We start from the raw sequence: 16256 nt of genomic DNA on the forward strand, positions 1-16256 counted from the left end.
TCCGGATGGCAGCCTGATGCATGCCTGATACAAATGGACCGGATCCGATTCGGAACCGTACGGTTCTGCTCAGGTCAGGATCCGATCAGGATCCAGTCCGTTTACTTGCCAAAACGCAAGTGTGAACGGGGCCTAACTTGCATTTTCACATGCAATGTCACATTGCTTGAAGTTGCAGCATTTTTTGAGCGATCGCATTGAAGCAATGCAGAAGAAAAATCGCATCCCTTCAATACAGCGCCACAAAATATATTGGTGCGTTATAAATCAATAATAATAATTCATTACAATAATCTTTTGATATTTTCTGTAGCAAAGCGCAATCACTTGCAATTTCTAGTTTGTCCCAGCCCAATGTTTTGGTTGATTAGTACACATTTATTCATGCCCCATTCCTCAAAAGAAAACTACCGGTGTAGTCCCTGGCAATGCCAGGATGGCCAAGTTGCCCCGATCTTGTAGCCATGTTGGAATACTGTGTTCTGACCAGTCGGCCCTCTCTCTCTCTCTCTCACCCACCTCCAGCTTGTGGTTGATCTGGCTCACTGTCTGGGCTTTATGGCACAGCTGAGCGAAGCAGGAGCTCAGACTGGTCATCTTCTGGCGACCCTCATAGGTGATGTCAGCCTGGTCAGGGTCTATCTCCCCCAGCAATAGGTCGACATCCACGAAGGCCTTATCAAACTCCTTTTCCAGCACTTCCAGCCAGCGGAACATGGACATACCGGGCACGGGCCCGGAGGGCGAGGCAACCGAGCACGGTACCGCCGACATGATGACAGCCAACGGAGATGAGATACAGTAGAAGATGGAAAGCGTCACCCACACTGCGCGTCACGGGCGCTACCAGCTCATTGGTCTATAGCTGCGCACCCAGCTCTCTGATTGGCCTGTACAGATAGGAAGTCAGACGGATATTAGGAAATAGAAACCTGCAAAATGACATGATTAGCTGAACGATAACCATGTGCTCTAACATGGAGTTGTGATTGGATAATATTGACGGAGGCGGAGACGTTTGATGTGCGCTGTCTGAACCGTATACTGGTCTTGACAGCGTTTGGTTGTCTTTTCTCCCTTACAGTTCTTGTTCATTTTTGCATTGTTGTGTCCTTTTCCTGCATTTCCTCCTATTGAATGGCCATTTTAATCTGTTTGGCTGTATACGTTTGTGTGGGTTATCCATGTGTCTTGTCTGCCACAACTGACATGAGACCAAAGTAAACGATAGCCGAGCGATCGCGTTTTAGTGTATGGATGGGAGAGGGAGACACGCCCGTCCTGTTTTGTAGCTTTCTTGAAGCGAGCGGACAGTTTGGTATTTGTCTGTCTTTCTTATTTTGCTCGCATAATGTAAATAGAGCACATCTGACAATAGAACTAAAATAATAGTTTCTGACTGTCCTACTATACCATGGTTTCGACAAAATTCAGCAGATGTACAGAAAACAAACTGGGTGTGCAGATTCTAAAGCTATGTACAGCTAGCTGCCTAGCTCCCTGTCCCAACTGTCCCTATTATGGAGGAGTGGCTTCTCTTTCAGGGCTTGTTCACACTACAGGCATTTTTGTTATTTAGGGGCGCTATGGTGAAAAATTGTAAAATTTAAAATATGTGCAAACATAGACAAATAAGAAGTATGTTTTTTTTCCAGAGTAAAATGAGTCATAAATTACTTTTCTCCTATAATGCTGTCACTTACAGTAGGTAGTAGAAATCTGACAGAAGCGACAGGTTTTGGACTAGTCCATCTCTCTATAGGGGATTCTCAGCAAGGCTTTTATTCTAATGCCCTATTCATACTTAGAAGCGCAAAACGCTGGCGATTTTTGCGGGCGTTTTGCGGGAGTGATATTACCACGATTTTACGTGGAAAAATCACTGGGCAGTGCATCGATTTCTCTGTGATCGTGTATAACGCTTCTATAGCACTGAAACGCGATTGCAGGGAAATCGCCTGAAAATGGTGCAGGCTACACGTTTGCGTTTCACAATTTTTGGGCGATTTGCGGTGATTAGCGCAAATTGCCCAAGTAAGAATGGGCCCATAGGTGTTCAGGTGTGAATGGGGCCTAAAAAGGATTTAAACAATGATGCTGGCCAGCTTCCCTGCTCGGTACACAGTTTTTTGGCAGTTGGACAACTGCTATTCACTGAAGCGGACCCAAACCAAACTTTTTTTAATTGAAGATATTTAGTTGCACCACTCTGACACATACAAAGATAAATAAACACTCCTTCAAGCCTATGAGCATTTCAGTGACTGCTTTTCACCCTTCTCTTTTCATAACTAGGGTTATACAGGTGGCAGCTATTAGCAATTTCTCCTTTGCTGGACACCATCTACTCCACCAGTTTGCCGGATCCTGTCCCGGCAATTTGAAAGGAAGGGAGGGGTTTCTCCAATAAATGTAAAATATTTTATATTTGTCATCATGCAGCTGAAAAAAGGCTGCTATTTATTATTATAATTTAGAAAATAGATTTTATTTCTGAAATCTTGTATTTTTAATTTGAGTCCACTTCAACTTTTAAAATTAAATAAATCCCTGAGAATCCCCCCATGAAGAGATGGACGAGTCCAAAACCTGTCGCTTCTGTCAGATTTCTACTACTTACTGTAAGTGACAGCAACATAGGAGAAAAGTAATTTATGGCTCATTCTACTCTGGAAAAAATATACTTCTTATTTGTTTGTTTGCACATATTTTAAATTTTACAATTTTTGCCATAGTGTCCCTTTAAGCGTGGGAGATTTTTCAAAATCGCCTTGAAAGCGTTTACACAATGTTTCTGTATGAGATAGTTCACATATGAGCAGCTCGTTTGCGTTCTGCTTTGTAAAGCGGTACTTGAGCCATATTTTAGGCGATTTCGCCTCAATGGAAAGTATAGAAAAAATGCAAAACGCTCACAAAACCGCTTTGTGGAGCGATTGCGTTCGCGTTTTTATGAATAAATACATTGTATTTATTATTTTCCGGATCAAAGAGTTCACTTCCTGACTTGCGTCAGGGAGTGAATTACCAAAATGCTCGGGAAAAACGCATCGGAGACCATTAACCACAAAAACGAATCGCCCACCCAAGCACGGGAATTGGAAAAAAACGCCTCAAAAAAAGCCCACCGCGGACGGACACGTCAGTGGAACGCAGTGTGAACAAGGCCTCAGGGTCCTTTTACACTTGTGGAACCATGGAATGGACATTTTTTGTCCATTCACCGCTCATCGATAAACGGTCAGTGAACTGCTCCTATTTTATGAATACTTGTCACGCAGCAATGGATCTGCAGGATTTGTTGCAGTAAAATAAATCTTGGGCAGGTAGATGTGTTCCCCCATATAGCCTATGGATTTATCGCATCTGCCCCGGGCTACAGCCGGACCATCGGGGCGGAAAATCTACTTTCCACTTCCGCTGACCACACGTGGTCCAGCACAAGTGGGAACACAGCCTAATGCTGGGCATACACGGACCGTTCTTGCGTCGGTATCGATGCAGCGCGTGCGCGCGGATCGATTGCCGCTTGACCCCGCGGGATCGGCTAATGAGCCGCTCGTTTCTTGTCATTGTTCTCCCCGCCGGTATCGGCGGGGTATCAGACACGTCGGATATTATCAATCGAGCCATCAGGGCCTGGCTAAGCCTCCCTCCTGTCCATGTATGCCCAGCATGAGTGGTGCTTTGCTTCAGATAATATAATAGCATTGCTAACACAATACAGTTATATTGTAATGGTACATTCACATCGGAGCAGTAGAATTGTGGTGCGGTGGATCTATATATAGACATTACGTGGGCTCAATTGGGCCATATAAGGGGTACTGCTGCTGCATCTGGTCCGGCACAGCTTCCCCCATGTGCATCAAAGTGTCAGATAAAGATCTTCTCTAGCACATGGGTCCCCAACCTGGGGGCCGTGGCCCCCTGGGGGTCCTTGGGCAAATTTCTGGGGGGCCGCGGCTTCTCCCTCTCCCCCCGCGGCCGCCGATCCTGTTACCTTATGAGCGGGCGGCCGCTTCCTTCCTTATATTCCTTCAGCCGCGGCTCTCCTCTTCGCAGCATGTCGTATTACAGCAGCGCTTCCTGCACGGCTGCTGTAAGGAGCCAAGGGAGCCGGGACAGCGGTTCCCATAGTAACGGTGATGCGTATCGCCGCTGCAGGAAGCCGCTACCCCGCCTCCTTCCCTCCTTACAGCAGCCGCGCAGGAAGCGCTGCTGTAATACGACATGCTGCGAAGAGGAGAGCCGCGGCTGGAGGAATATAAGGAAGAAAGCGGACGCCCGCTCATAAGGTAACAGGTGGGGGGGGGAGAGGGCACCTCTGCTAGCTACACTGGGGCAGCTATACTGGGGTAACTACTGGGCTAACTGTACTTGCTATACTGGGCTAACTGTACTAGCTATACTGTGGTAACTGTACTTGCTATACTGTGGTAACTGTACTTGCTATACTGTGGTAACTGTACTTGCTATACTGTGGTAACTGTACTAGCTATACTGGGCTAACTGTACTTGCTATACTGGGCTAACTGTACTAGCTATACTGTGGTAACTGTACTAGCTATACTGGGGTAACTGTACTAGCTATACTGTGGTAACTGTACTAGCTATACTGTGGTAACTGTACTAGCTATACTGTGGTAACTGTACTAGCTATACTGGGGTAACTGTACTAGCTATACTGTGGTAACTGTACTAGCTATACTGTGGTAACTGTACTAGCTATACTGGGGTAACTGTACTAGCTATACTGTGGTAACTGTACTAGCTATAGTGTGGTAACTGTACTTGCTATACTGGGCTAACTGTACTTGCTATACTGGGCTAACTGTACTTGCTATACTGGGCTAAGGGCCCGTTCAGACTACAAAGTGCGGACCGCAACGCATGCGGACCGCAACGCGTACGAACGCACGCCATCCGCGTTCGTATGCGTTGCGTGGCTGATCCCATCACTGAAAAGTGAATGGGACAGCCGCGCGTTTTTGTAAAATCTGCGTGCAGCATGCGTTCCCGGACCGCACAGGTCCGGAACGCATGCTGTGTGAACATCAGACATTGCACTCTATGCAATGTCTGATGTCCTGCGTGTCGGCCCCCCCGCACGCGTTTCCAAAACGCATATGGAAACGCGTGCAGTGTGAACGGGCCCTAACTGTACTTGCTATACTGGGCTAACTGTACTAGCTATACTGGGCTAACTGTACTAGCTATACTGTGGTAACTGTACTAGCTATACTGTGGTAACTGTACTAGCTATACTGCGGTAACTGTACTAGCTATAGTGTGGTAACTGTACTTGCTATACTGGGGTAACTGTACTAACTATACTAACTATATTGGGGTAACTATACTACCTAACTATACTGAGGCAACTATAGTCCTTATACAGGGGCAACTGTGTTAGCTACCTATACTGGGGGCAACTATACCTAGATACCTACTTACCTATATACTACACTCAAAATCATGGAAAAGAGTGTCGGCTGCCGCCGCCACTAACCACGCCCCCCCTCCCCCCGGGGGGCCCCAGAGAAAAGTTTGGTCGGGATAGTGGGCCCCGGGCTTAAAAAGGTTGGGGACCCCTGCTCTAGCAGCATGGAGCACTGTGTAATTACACTGGGGGTCATGTAAGGGAGCAGAGACGGAGTGAGGTGGTACAGAGCAGTCCTTTTCCCCGCTTACCCATGTATGCCCAGCACACCGAAAAATATGAAGTGCTGGAAGTGTCGGACTGGGAGCTGAAAAAGCTGAGGACATCCACTTGCTGGCCAACCAGCAGTAATCAGGTGTTGCTGCTCACAGTGAAGACTTGTTGCAGGTTTCTATTGGGAGTGATAACACAGGGTTTCTGCTGCTTGGCCAGCAGGTAGATTTCCTCAGTTTTTCCACCTCCCAGTCCGACACTGAGTGCTGGGGGAAGTTGGTGATCATGAAATAAAGATTGGAAAGGGTTAACAGTTCTTTCTATGCTTCACTGTATATGCCACACTGTGGGACAGGCATAACTTGCGATGGCTCATGCCAGAAGAGGAGCATGGACCGATGTAAAAGAGGCTCCCGAGCAGTGGCGGAGGACAAGAGGACAGCGTGGGAAGCTTCTTAGTGTGAGTAGCCAGTTGTGACACCCTGTTAGAGAGCCCATGCGTCCTGTAGGCTGCTACAGAGCCCAGGGGCATAATAATTGCCCCTGCAAGGGATGCAGCTCCAATGGGGCCCTTAGGGGGAGAAGCCTGAGGGGGGGCTGGCTCTGGGGCCCTTAGGGGCTATTTTTAGGGGCAGGAGGGGGCTCAGTGCAGGAAGGAGGAGCAGCAGACACAAACAGCAGCGAGGGGGGGGGGGGGCTGACTCCCTCCTCACCTCGGGCTTCCATCAGCCCCCCCCCCCCCCCTCCAGCAACAATAGCTGGGGAGGGGGCATCCAAAGTTTCGCACAGGGGCCCAGTGATTTTTACTTACACCCCTGACAAAGCCACTTGTGTAGGTAGCCAGAGAGAGCCCCTCCAACCCGACCCCCCTGGTTTGGGCTGGTGTTATCAAAGATGAGCTTGTGGGGCCTTTTCGGGTTGAGGATTGAGTCAAGCTCAACTCCCAGTCCTACTGGCAGTTTCTGGAAGACACCTTCTTTAAGCAGTGGTACAGGAAGAAGTCTGCATCCTTCAAGAAAAACATGATTTTCATGCAGGACAATGCTCCATCACACACGTCCAAGAACTCCACAGCGTGGCTGGCAAGAAAGGGTATAAAAGAAGAAAAACTAATGACATGGCCTCTTTGTTCACCTGATCTGTGGTCCATCATAAAATGTGAAATTTACAAGGAGGGAAAACAGTACACCTCTCTGAACAGTGTCTGGGAGGCTGTGGTTGCTGCTGCACGCAATGTTGATGGTGAACAGATCAAAACACTGACAGGATCCATGGATGGCAGGCTTTTGAGTGTCCTTGCAAAGAAAGGTGGCTATATTGGTCACTGATTTGTTTTTGTTTTGTTTTTGAATGTCAGAAATGTATATTTGTGAATGTTGAGATGTTATATTGGTTTCACTTGTAAAAAATAAATAATTGAAATGGGTATATATTTGTTTTTTGTTAAGTTGCCTAATAATTATGCACAGTAATAGTCACCTGCACACACAGATAGCCCCCTATAATAGCTAAAAACTACTTTCAAAAATATTCAGCTTTGATATTAATGAGTTTTTTGGGTTCATTGAGAACATGGTTGTTGTTCAATAATAAAATTATTCCTCAAAAATACCACTTGCCTAATAATTCTGCACTCCTTGTATACTTGCTTGGAGCAGCACCTGCTGGTGTAAATGTGATTTTTTTTTCAGATGGCTGTCCTATTGCCAGATATTTGTGTCTCTATACTGTGTACTAAACCATACTGTATGCACTCATACAGTATGGTTTAGGGCTTGATTCACTAAACCGTTATAACTCATATCACGGCCATTTCCGCTCGTGTTTTTGCGTGAAAATTTGCGATCGCGTGTGATAAGTGTGTTCCCTGCCTCAGTAAACGAACATTCCACAAAGGGAGATACTGTACGCTTGGCAGTTAGAAACAGCGGTTATTTCCCACAATGCAACAAGGTTCACAGATAGGTATTGTCAGAGCCATGGTCCTGACATCACCCTGCGGAAGAAGTTTCACCACAATATCAGCCATACAGATGTCCCTGATTACCTGTTTTAGAAAAAGTAAAGATTTTTTCTGGGAAAGTGGGTATTGGCTACTGTGGGATGAAGTTCAATCCGAGGTTTAAGTTCCTCTTTAAAGAATTAAAATCACAGCTACAATTCTGAACTAGTGTGCGGGTCATCTTTCCACTGAAAAACACTGCAAGCTAGTGACATGTCTGACTATTGAGGGGGAGGGGGGACACAGGGCCAACTAGTGATGCACAATAGAGTGGCTTTACATGAGTGGGTAGAACAATGCAATTGGGGGTTGCATGCTGGGTCTTTAGGCGATGTCAGGCAGCCGTTGTACACAGGTAAGGCTACATTTCCACTGTGTTGATGCGAATTTGCATCCGTATTACCATGCAATACATGGCTATGGGGAGTTGGATGCAAGCTGTAAGAACTGCAGCATGCAGCATTGTTTTCCTCACACGCGATATGGGTGAAGTATATTGATTTCAATAGGCTGTGATTCAGCATCTGAAATTGTGTGAGGTAAATGGTCGCAATTCCCTGTTGGTGTAAATAGGCACTTAACCCATTCGCGTTCCGTCGTTTTCACTTGAGAAATGTTCACCTCCCATTCATTAGCCTATAACTTTATCACTACTTATCACAATGAACTGATCTATATCTTGTTTTTTCCGCCACCAATTAGGCTTTCTGTGGGGGGGGGGGGTACATTTTGCTAAGAGCCACTTTACTGTAAATGTATTTTCGCAGGAAGAATAAGAAAACAACTGAAAAAATTCATTATTTCTCAGTTTTCAGCCATTATAATTTTAAAATAATACATGCCTCCATAATTAAAACTCACGTATTGTATTTGCCCATATGTCCCGGTTATTACACCGTTAAAATTATGTCCCTATCACAATGTATGGCGACAATATTTTATTTGGAAATAAAGGTGCATTTTTTCCGTTTTGCATCTATCACTATTTACAAGTTTAAAATAAAAAAAAATATAGAAGTATTTCATCTTTACATTGATATTTAAAAAGTTTAGACCCTTAGGTAAATATTTACATGTTTTTTTTTTAATTGTAATTTTTTTTTTATATTAACCACTTCACCACTGAGGGGTTTTACCCCCTGACCACCAGAGCAATTTTCACTTTTCAGCGCTCCTTCCATTCATTCGTCTATAACTTTATTATTACTTATCCCAATGAAATGAACTATATCTTGTTTTTTTCGCCACCAATTAGGCTTTCTTTAGGTGGGACATTATGCCAAGAATTATTTTATTCTAAATGTGTTTTAATGGGGAAATAGGAAAAAATGTGGTAAAAAATTATTATTTTTCAGTTTTCGGCCATTATAGTTTTTAAATAAAGCATGCTACTGTAATTAAAACCCATGAAATGTATTAACCCATTTGTCCCGGTTATAAAACCATTGAAATTATGTCCCTATCACAATGTTTGGCGACAATATTTTATTTGGAAATAAAGGTGCATTTTTTTCAGTTTTGCATCCATCCCTAATTACAAGCCCGCAGTTTATAAAGTAACAGTGTTATACCCTCTTGACATAAATATTTAAAAAGTTCAGTCCCTAAGGTAACTATTTATGTTTTTTTTTTTATTGTATTTTTTTTTTTTTTAATTACAAAAAAAAAAAAAAAATTGGGGAGTGTGGGAGGTAATGAGTTAATTTATTGTGTAAATGTAATGTTTGTATATGTAAAATGCTTTTAGGGTGTAGTTTACTATTTGGCCACAAGATGGCCACAGAGTGTTTGTTTACATGCGACCTGTAAGCGTCCGGAAGGACGCTTACAGGAAGCAGTAGGAGGCTGGGAGACTCACAATGATCTCGCTGTTTCTGAAAGATGCAGCAGATCATTGCGGGGGCTTAGATCAACGAACAGGAATGGATTTTCCCGTTCATTGATCTCCAGGTGAGCGGGCGGCGGCGTGCACGAGCGGCGGGTGCGCGCGCACGAGCGGCGGGAGCGCGGACAGCGGCGGTAGCGCGGAAGGTACGGATTTCTCCGTCCCTGGTTTTTTTAGGAGGGAAAAAATGGGCGGAGAAATCCGTACGCGTGGGGGTAAAGTGGTTAAACATTTTATTTGGGTAGTTTTGGGAGGGTGGGATGTAAACAAGTGATTTATAATGTAAATGTGTGTTTGAATTTTATTCTTTTTACTTTTAGTTGTAGTTTTACTTTTTGGCCACAAGATGGCGGCCATGAGTTTGTTTACATGACGTCACTCTAAGCGTAACACACGCTTAGAGCGACGCATGGGGTACGTTACAGCCAGAAAAAGCGAAGCTTCCGAGAGAAGCTGTCGCTTTTTCAGCAGGGGAGAGGAATCAGTGATCGGGCACCATAGCCCGATTCACTGATTTCCTGGCTAACGAACCGCGGGCTGGGAGCCGCGGTAGCGCGCATGGTTCCTGGACGTAGTTTCTACGTCCAGGAACCAAAATAGGTTAATGAAAGCTAGCCGAGGAGGTCTTAATCAGTCACTGCGGTGGTTAAATCTATTGCATGTAGATGCAATTTCCCGGGAATCAGGCAATTATTTCTGACATGTCCGGTCTGCTCCTATTCGATAAAGGGATTGATTTTCAGAAGTTATGGGAAAAACGATCCTGTTATGGATCAGGAGCAGTTTGGACATGTACACACAATACAACTTCCCATCAGATTATCCGTCAATCGGACAGGAAATTGAATCATGTGAATCATCATTAGTCTCTGATGAGAACAGAAGAATATGACTGGTAGGGTTTAGATTGTGAGCTCTTCTAAGGGGAAAGTTATTAACATGACTAGTAATGCTGTTTTAGATTTCAGTGCTATAAAAATACATACTCATTTTAAGTTCACATTTTTTTTTCTTTTTTGCTAAATTAATTTCCATGCAAAGTTCTGATTTGCCAGAATTAAGGCAAAAACATTTATACCAACGTAATGCCAGGTACACACTATGCAATTTTCTGACAGATTTACTGTAAAGGTGGCCATACAGTAGAAGATTATGGGCAGATTCGACCAAGAGACAACTTTATCTCTAATCGAATCTGATTAGAGATAAATTTGTCTCTTGGTCGAATCTGCACATACACTACAGGCCGATTCCGGTCCGATTTCAGCATGAAATCATCAGGGAATCGGCTGAGCCTGCCGCATCCTCCCGGCCGCTGCCCCCAAAACGTATAAATGTATGTAGTGTGTGCATTTATACATTACCTGTCCTGTAGCAGCTTCCGCACGATGTCCGTCCAGCCGGGTAACAGCCGCATACATGCTAGCGGCGCATAGCGTCTGACGTCAGACGATATGCGCCGCCGGCGTGTATGCGGAACCCGGTGAAATGGATGGAAATCGCGTGGAGGCTGACACTGGACAGGTAATGTCTAAATGCACACACAACATACATTTATACATTGCGGTGGGGGTTTCGTCGTCTTGTCTCTCGTTCGCAAATTGGCCGCCGTACCGCCGCACACCCAACCAACCAACTTGGCCCGACATCTTGCAGCATGCGCAATCAACTGTGCACCCAATTTCTGTCCCGAAATTGGTCGCTTTGTCGATCAGGCATGCACTTGGCAGCACCAATTTTCATCCAATTCGATTATAATAATCAAATTGGATAGTCAATTGGTTGGTTGTTTGGTCGGCTAATGTATGGCCACCTTAAAGGTAGCCATACACTGGTCGATTTGCCATCAGATTCGACCAACAGATAGATCCCTCTCTGATCGAATCTGATCAGAGAGGGATCGTATTGCTGCCTTTACTGCAAACAGATTGTGAATCAATTTCAGCATGAAACCGATCACAATCTGTGCAGCTGCCGCCGCCCGCCAGCTGTACATCACCTGATCGGCCGGCGCGACTCCCCCGGTCTCCGCTGTCTTCTTCTCCGCGCTGGTCTCCGGTCCGGCTGGCTTGCTTCACTGAACTTCCTGTCCAGGGGAAGTTTAAACTGTAGAGGGCGCTCTACTGTTTAAACTTCCTGCCGGGACCGGAAGTTCAAGGAGGCTGCAGCCCGGAGCAGAGAAGAAGACAGCGGAGACCGGGGGAGTCGCGCCGGCCGGAACAGGTAATGTATCTCCGCTGTATTGCGTCGGGCATTCGAACGCCGCTATCGATGCACTCCCGACCTGCCGGCGTTCGAGAAAAATCTTCCGCACAGACGGATCGACGGGAACGATTGATTTCGGATGGAAATCGATCGTTCTGTCAGCGTTTGCGCGACGATTTCACAGCAGATTCGATCACAGTGATCGAATCTGCTGTACAGGGGAGCCTCTAGGCATAGGCAGTACAGGCCATTGCCTGGAGTGCCATTGGTCCTGGGGGCGCCATGTTGCTGGATTAAGCCACGCCCCCTGACATAAGCCATGCCCCTGACTAAGCCCCGCCCCATGGGTGTTCTGCTTAGCGTAAGTTGCAGTGGCTTGTACATCCTCCCCCCCTCCTTTGTGCCTCCTTCTGTCCCTTTTGTGTCTCCTTCTGTCTTCATGTGCCTCCTTCAGTCCCCCTATGCCACCTCTGCCTCTTTCTGTCCCCCTGTGCCTCCTTATGTCCCCTTGTGCCTTTCTTTGTCCCCCTGTGCTACCTCTGCCCCCTTCTGTCCTCATGTGCCTCCTTCTGTCTCCCTTTGTGCCTCATTCTGTCTCCATGTGCCTCTTCAGTCCCCATGTGCTACCTCTACCCCCTGCGCCATCCTCTGTCCCCTTGTGCCTCCTTATGTGCCCCTTTGTGCCTTCTTCTGTCTCCCTGTGGCTTTGTCTGTCCCCCTCTGCCTCCCTGTGCCCCCATACATCCCCCTCTGCCTTTTTCTGTCACCCTTTTGTGCCTCCTTCTGTCCCCCTTTGTGCATCCTTCTGTTCCCCTTTGTGCCTCCTACTGTCTCCCTGTGCCTCCCTTTGCCCCCTTTGTGTTTTTTTCTGTCCCCCACCGTGCCTCCTTCTGCCGCTTTTTGTGCCTCCTTATTTCCTTCTGTGCCTCCTTTTGTCTCCCTTTGTGCCTTAATCTGTCCCCCTCCTTATGTCCTCCTTTGTGACTTCTTCTGACCCTCATGCCTCCTTCTGCCCCCCTGTGCCTCCCTATGTCGCCCTGTGTGCCATATTCAGTCTCCCTGTGCCTTCTTCTGTCCCCCTTTGTGGCTCATGAAAGTGGAGCCCTGCCTATGTGTATTTTCTGGTGAAACACTGCCCGCATTGTGTAATTTCTGGTGAAACAATTGCGCATTATGATTATTTTCTGGTGAAACATTGCCGCATTACGATTATTTTCGGGTGAACCGCTGCTGCAATACGATTATTTTTGGGTGAAACGCTGCTGCAATACGATTATTTTTGGGTGAAACGCTGCTGCATTACGATTATTTTTGTTGAAACGCTGCTGCTTTATGATTATTTTCTAGTGAAACGCTGCCGCATTACGATTATTTTTTTTGGGGGGGGCGCCACAGGTTTTCTCGCCTGGGGTGACAAAATGGCTAGAGGCACCCCTGCTGCTGTATATCGGCGGGAAAATAGTTAGGTGTATGGGCCCCTTAAGATCGATTAGTTCCAACATGTATGATCTCTGATCGATTGATTTTCCATTCACTTCTGAAAAATCATTTGGAAAAATTGATTGGAGATCAGATCGGACATGTTGGAAATAATCGATCTGACAGAAAATTGCATAATGTGTACCTAGCATAAGTGTTAACCTGTATGCCACCTTATAATGTGTGTGGTCTATTAATCAGTGTCTGCAGGACAATTTATGGAAATGGGGACAAACAATGATAAGATAGTGGACCAGCCTCTAAACAGACTGCTATCAGTCTTTTCAAATTGTGCTGATACTGACCTGTACTCTAATTACATTCTTTAAGATACACTAAATTTCTTGACTTCAGCAAACAGTGTATGGTGTGCCATTGATCTCAAGATAACCCCAGGAGACACAGTCAAAGAAAAGGACAGGGAGGTTTACTATCCAATTAAGTTGTGTTATTAAGCATCATAGATAGAAGATAGTTGGAGGTGACAATAGACATGTAGGTGTCGCCAGTGGCGTAGCAATAGGGGCTGCATAGGTTGCGACTGCATCGGGGCCCCTGGACTAGAGGGGCCCATTAGAGTCCCTACTTCATACAGCTTGTTAGTTTTGCATTGATGCTTTGCTGGTAATAAACATCTCTATAGTATTGAATAGTAGCAATCCTTAACTAACTGTCTCCTTACTCTTATTACACCTCTCGGGCACTGAAACCAGAGCAGGGACAAGGTCCTACAGCACCCAAGGCTGAGACGCCAAAGTGCGCCCATCCAACCTTGCCACCGCAGCCATCACACACTGATTGCTATTAGACTAAGAGGCGCCACAGGGCCCACAACCTCCCCAACACCTTAATATTTAGTTATCTGGCTTGCAGTCACTGCCATGTATCCCCTTTTCTTATTTATTTCTGCTTCAAACACAATTAGGAATGACAGCTAAATGAATTCTGCGCCCCCTCCTACACTGCGCCCTGAGGCTGGAGCCTCTCCAGCCTATGCCTCGGCCCGGCCCTGACTGAAACTGTCCTTAGTAGGTTTTGGGGCTTCATGTCAATAGAATGCTTTGAGCCCCATATAAAACTCATACTGGGGCCCCAAGTTCCCCAGTTACGCTACTGGCTGTCACTAAAGATGCATATATACAAACCATTAATGTCACCTGTCAGGATCGAGCTGTACAGACACGTCGCTTTGCTCTGGTTTACCAAATCAATGCGTACTGATGCCATGGGAAGGGGAGGAGGGATAACAGCATGGAGCATGGTGGAATGGCTTCCTGTGGGCGGGGTAAGGAGGGAAACTATGTATTTGGGTGTCACTGTCGCGTAACCAGTCCAGCCATTGTCCAACTCCTGCAAGTGCTCATGCATGCGCACACACGCACTCAATAGTGAATGATTGCTACTATAGGAAATAGCAGCAATCAATCAGTAATAAGGGAAGTTAAAATAAAAGTGAAAGTAGTGGCAGATAATGGGGCATATTTAGTAACCAGAAGACAGCAATTTTACTGGTACTTATGCCACTGGTGTCGCACGCATTGCGCAATTAGCACACCCACATTATCCAGGTAATGCCCACGTTGTTAGTGTAACACGAGCTATACAAATAGCGCAATGCACGTTACATTCGCAATGCCGAAGTAACCTACATAATGCAGGTCACACTATTTACGCAACGCACACTACATTGGTGCCACAAGTAACAGTAATATTGCAGTGTGCTGCCTGTGCATGGAAGTTTTACATCTGGTTAGTGAATCTGCCCCACTACCTGCCACTTCTTTCACCTTTATTTTAAGTTTTTTTCTAAGGCTCATACACACATCAGACCATAGTCTTTGGAAAATGAAAGACCACAGACCAATCTTACCCCCTTACATGTAGTATGAGAGCCATACCTACACAGTTTATTCTATGGAGCTGAACTCCCCATCAGATAGAAATCTTTGCAAGATGCTGCACACAAAGATGCTGTACACATGCAACCGATCAGTATCTGCAAAAGATCTGTTCCTGTGTAGCTGATGACATGCTGTGTTGCTATGTGGGGGGAGGGACGTCGAGCAGCGCAGGCCTGATGTTTTGCGGCAGGGTGGGGGTGCTACGCAAACTATAGGATCATCGGGCGGGATCGGTGTCTCTGGGATTGAGTAGATCCATCAGGCGAATTGCTTGCGGGTTGGGCGTCGGGGGTCGTCGTCGGGTGCCGTACACATGCCTGATTGTCGGCTGAGGTGGTCGTTATCGGCGCCTCAGCCAACTCAATTCAGGCTTGTGTATGAGGCTTTAATAAAGACAGATAGTAGAAGTGCAGTTTTTGATTTTTGTATTTCAATTACAGAGAAACTTTAGCAGTTAATCAGTTTCAGGATAGATTCACACTACTGCAGCCACAATGTGGACAGTCACAGCAGATCTGATGTACGATCAGCTGTGTCTGTCCATATCCGTTGGTATCCATTGTAACGGACATGTCATAGGTAGCATTTCTATGGTTTACTACCCTGTGTAGTGTGAACCCAGACGCAGGCTAGAACAGAATTTCCCTAAACTGTCTAATATTCACTCAGATAATCAAAAATATGAGCACAGCTCACAAACTAAATGCTCTACTTGTGCATTTTCAAGATTAACGTGTAATTATGTACTGTTCATGGGGCATAAGGTGCCCATAGACTGTGAGACTGGTTAATGTCCTCATGTTCCTGAATTCCTGATGGGAATTGTTTCCCCTTCATCACTGGTGTCTGGCCTGTGCTCCCTTTCCATACCACAAACAGGAACCACTCAGCATAAGCATAAACTAATAATAGCCACACTTCAGGTGCTCTGTTCTGTTATCTAATCTTTAGTTTGTTTATTACTTGTTACATCTTTATTTACCAATAGTATACTATTAACCACACATCAAAACAGACGCTGCAGTAGCCTGTTGAACTACAATGAATGCCTCACTTTCAGGTCAACCATGCACAACACACAGATAGTTTCCACGATGACAGCTGCTGCACCGCGATCAATGTGACAGCGTG

General features: G+C 45.8%; 1 protein-coding gene across 4 annotated transcripts in view; it reads right to left on the reverse strand.

Annotated features, from left to right (window-relative positions):
• The window catches only part of GOPC (golgi associated PDZ and coiled-coil motif containing), a 73086-nt gene extending 71904 nt beyond the window's left edge, over nt 1-1182 (reverse strand). Inside the window, exon 1 of one of the 4 annotated variants that reach the window (XM_068231355.1) lies at nt 520-1182. In XM_068231355.1, the coding sequence (XP_068087456.1) occupies nt 520-774 (255 nt within the window). In that variant the 5' untranslated portion in view covers nt 775-1182. The remainder of the gene's footprint in view (nt 1-519) is intronic. The other 3 variants (XM_068231354.1, XM_068231357.1, XM_068231356.1) reach the window with 3 other exon arrangements.
• Between the last annotated feature and the right edge of the window lie 15074 nt (nt 1183-16256).

This window comes from Hyperolius riggenbachi, chromosome 4, assembly GCF_040937935.1.
Source record: "Hyperolius riggenbachi isolate aHypRig1 chromosome 4, aHypRig1.pri, whole genome shotgun sequence".
Lineage (NCBI taxonomy): Eukaryota > Metazoa > Chordata > Amphibia > Anura > Hyperoliidae > Hyperolius > Hyperolius riggenbachi.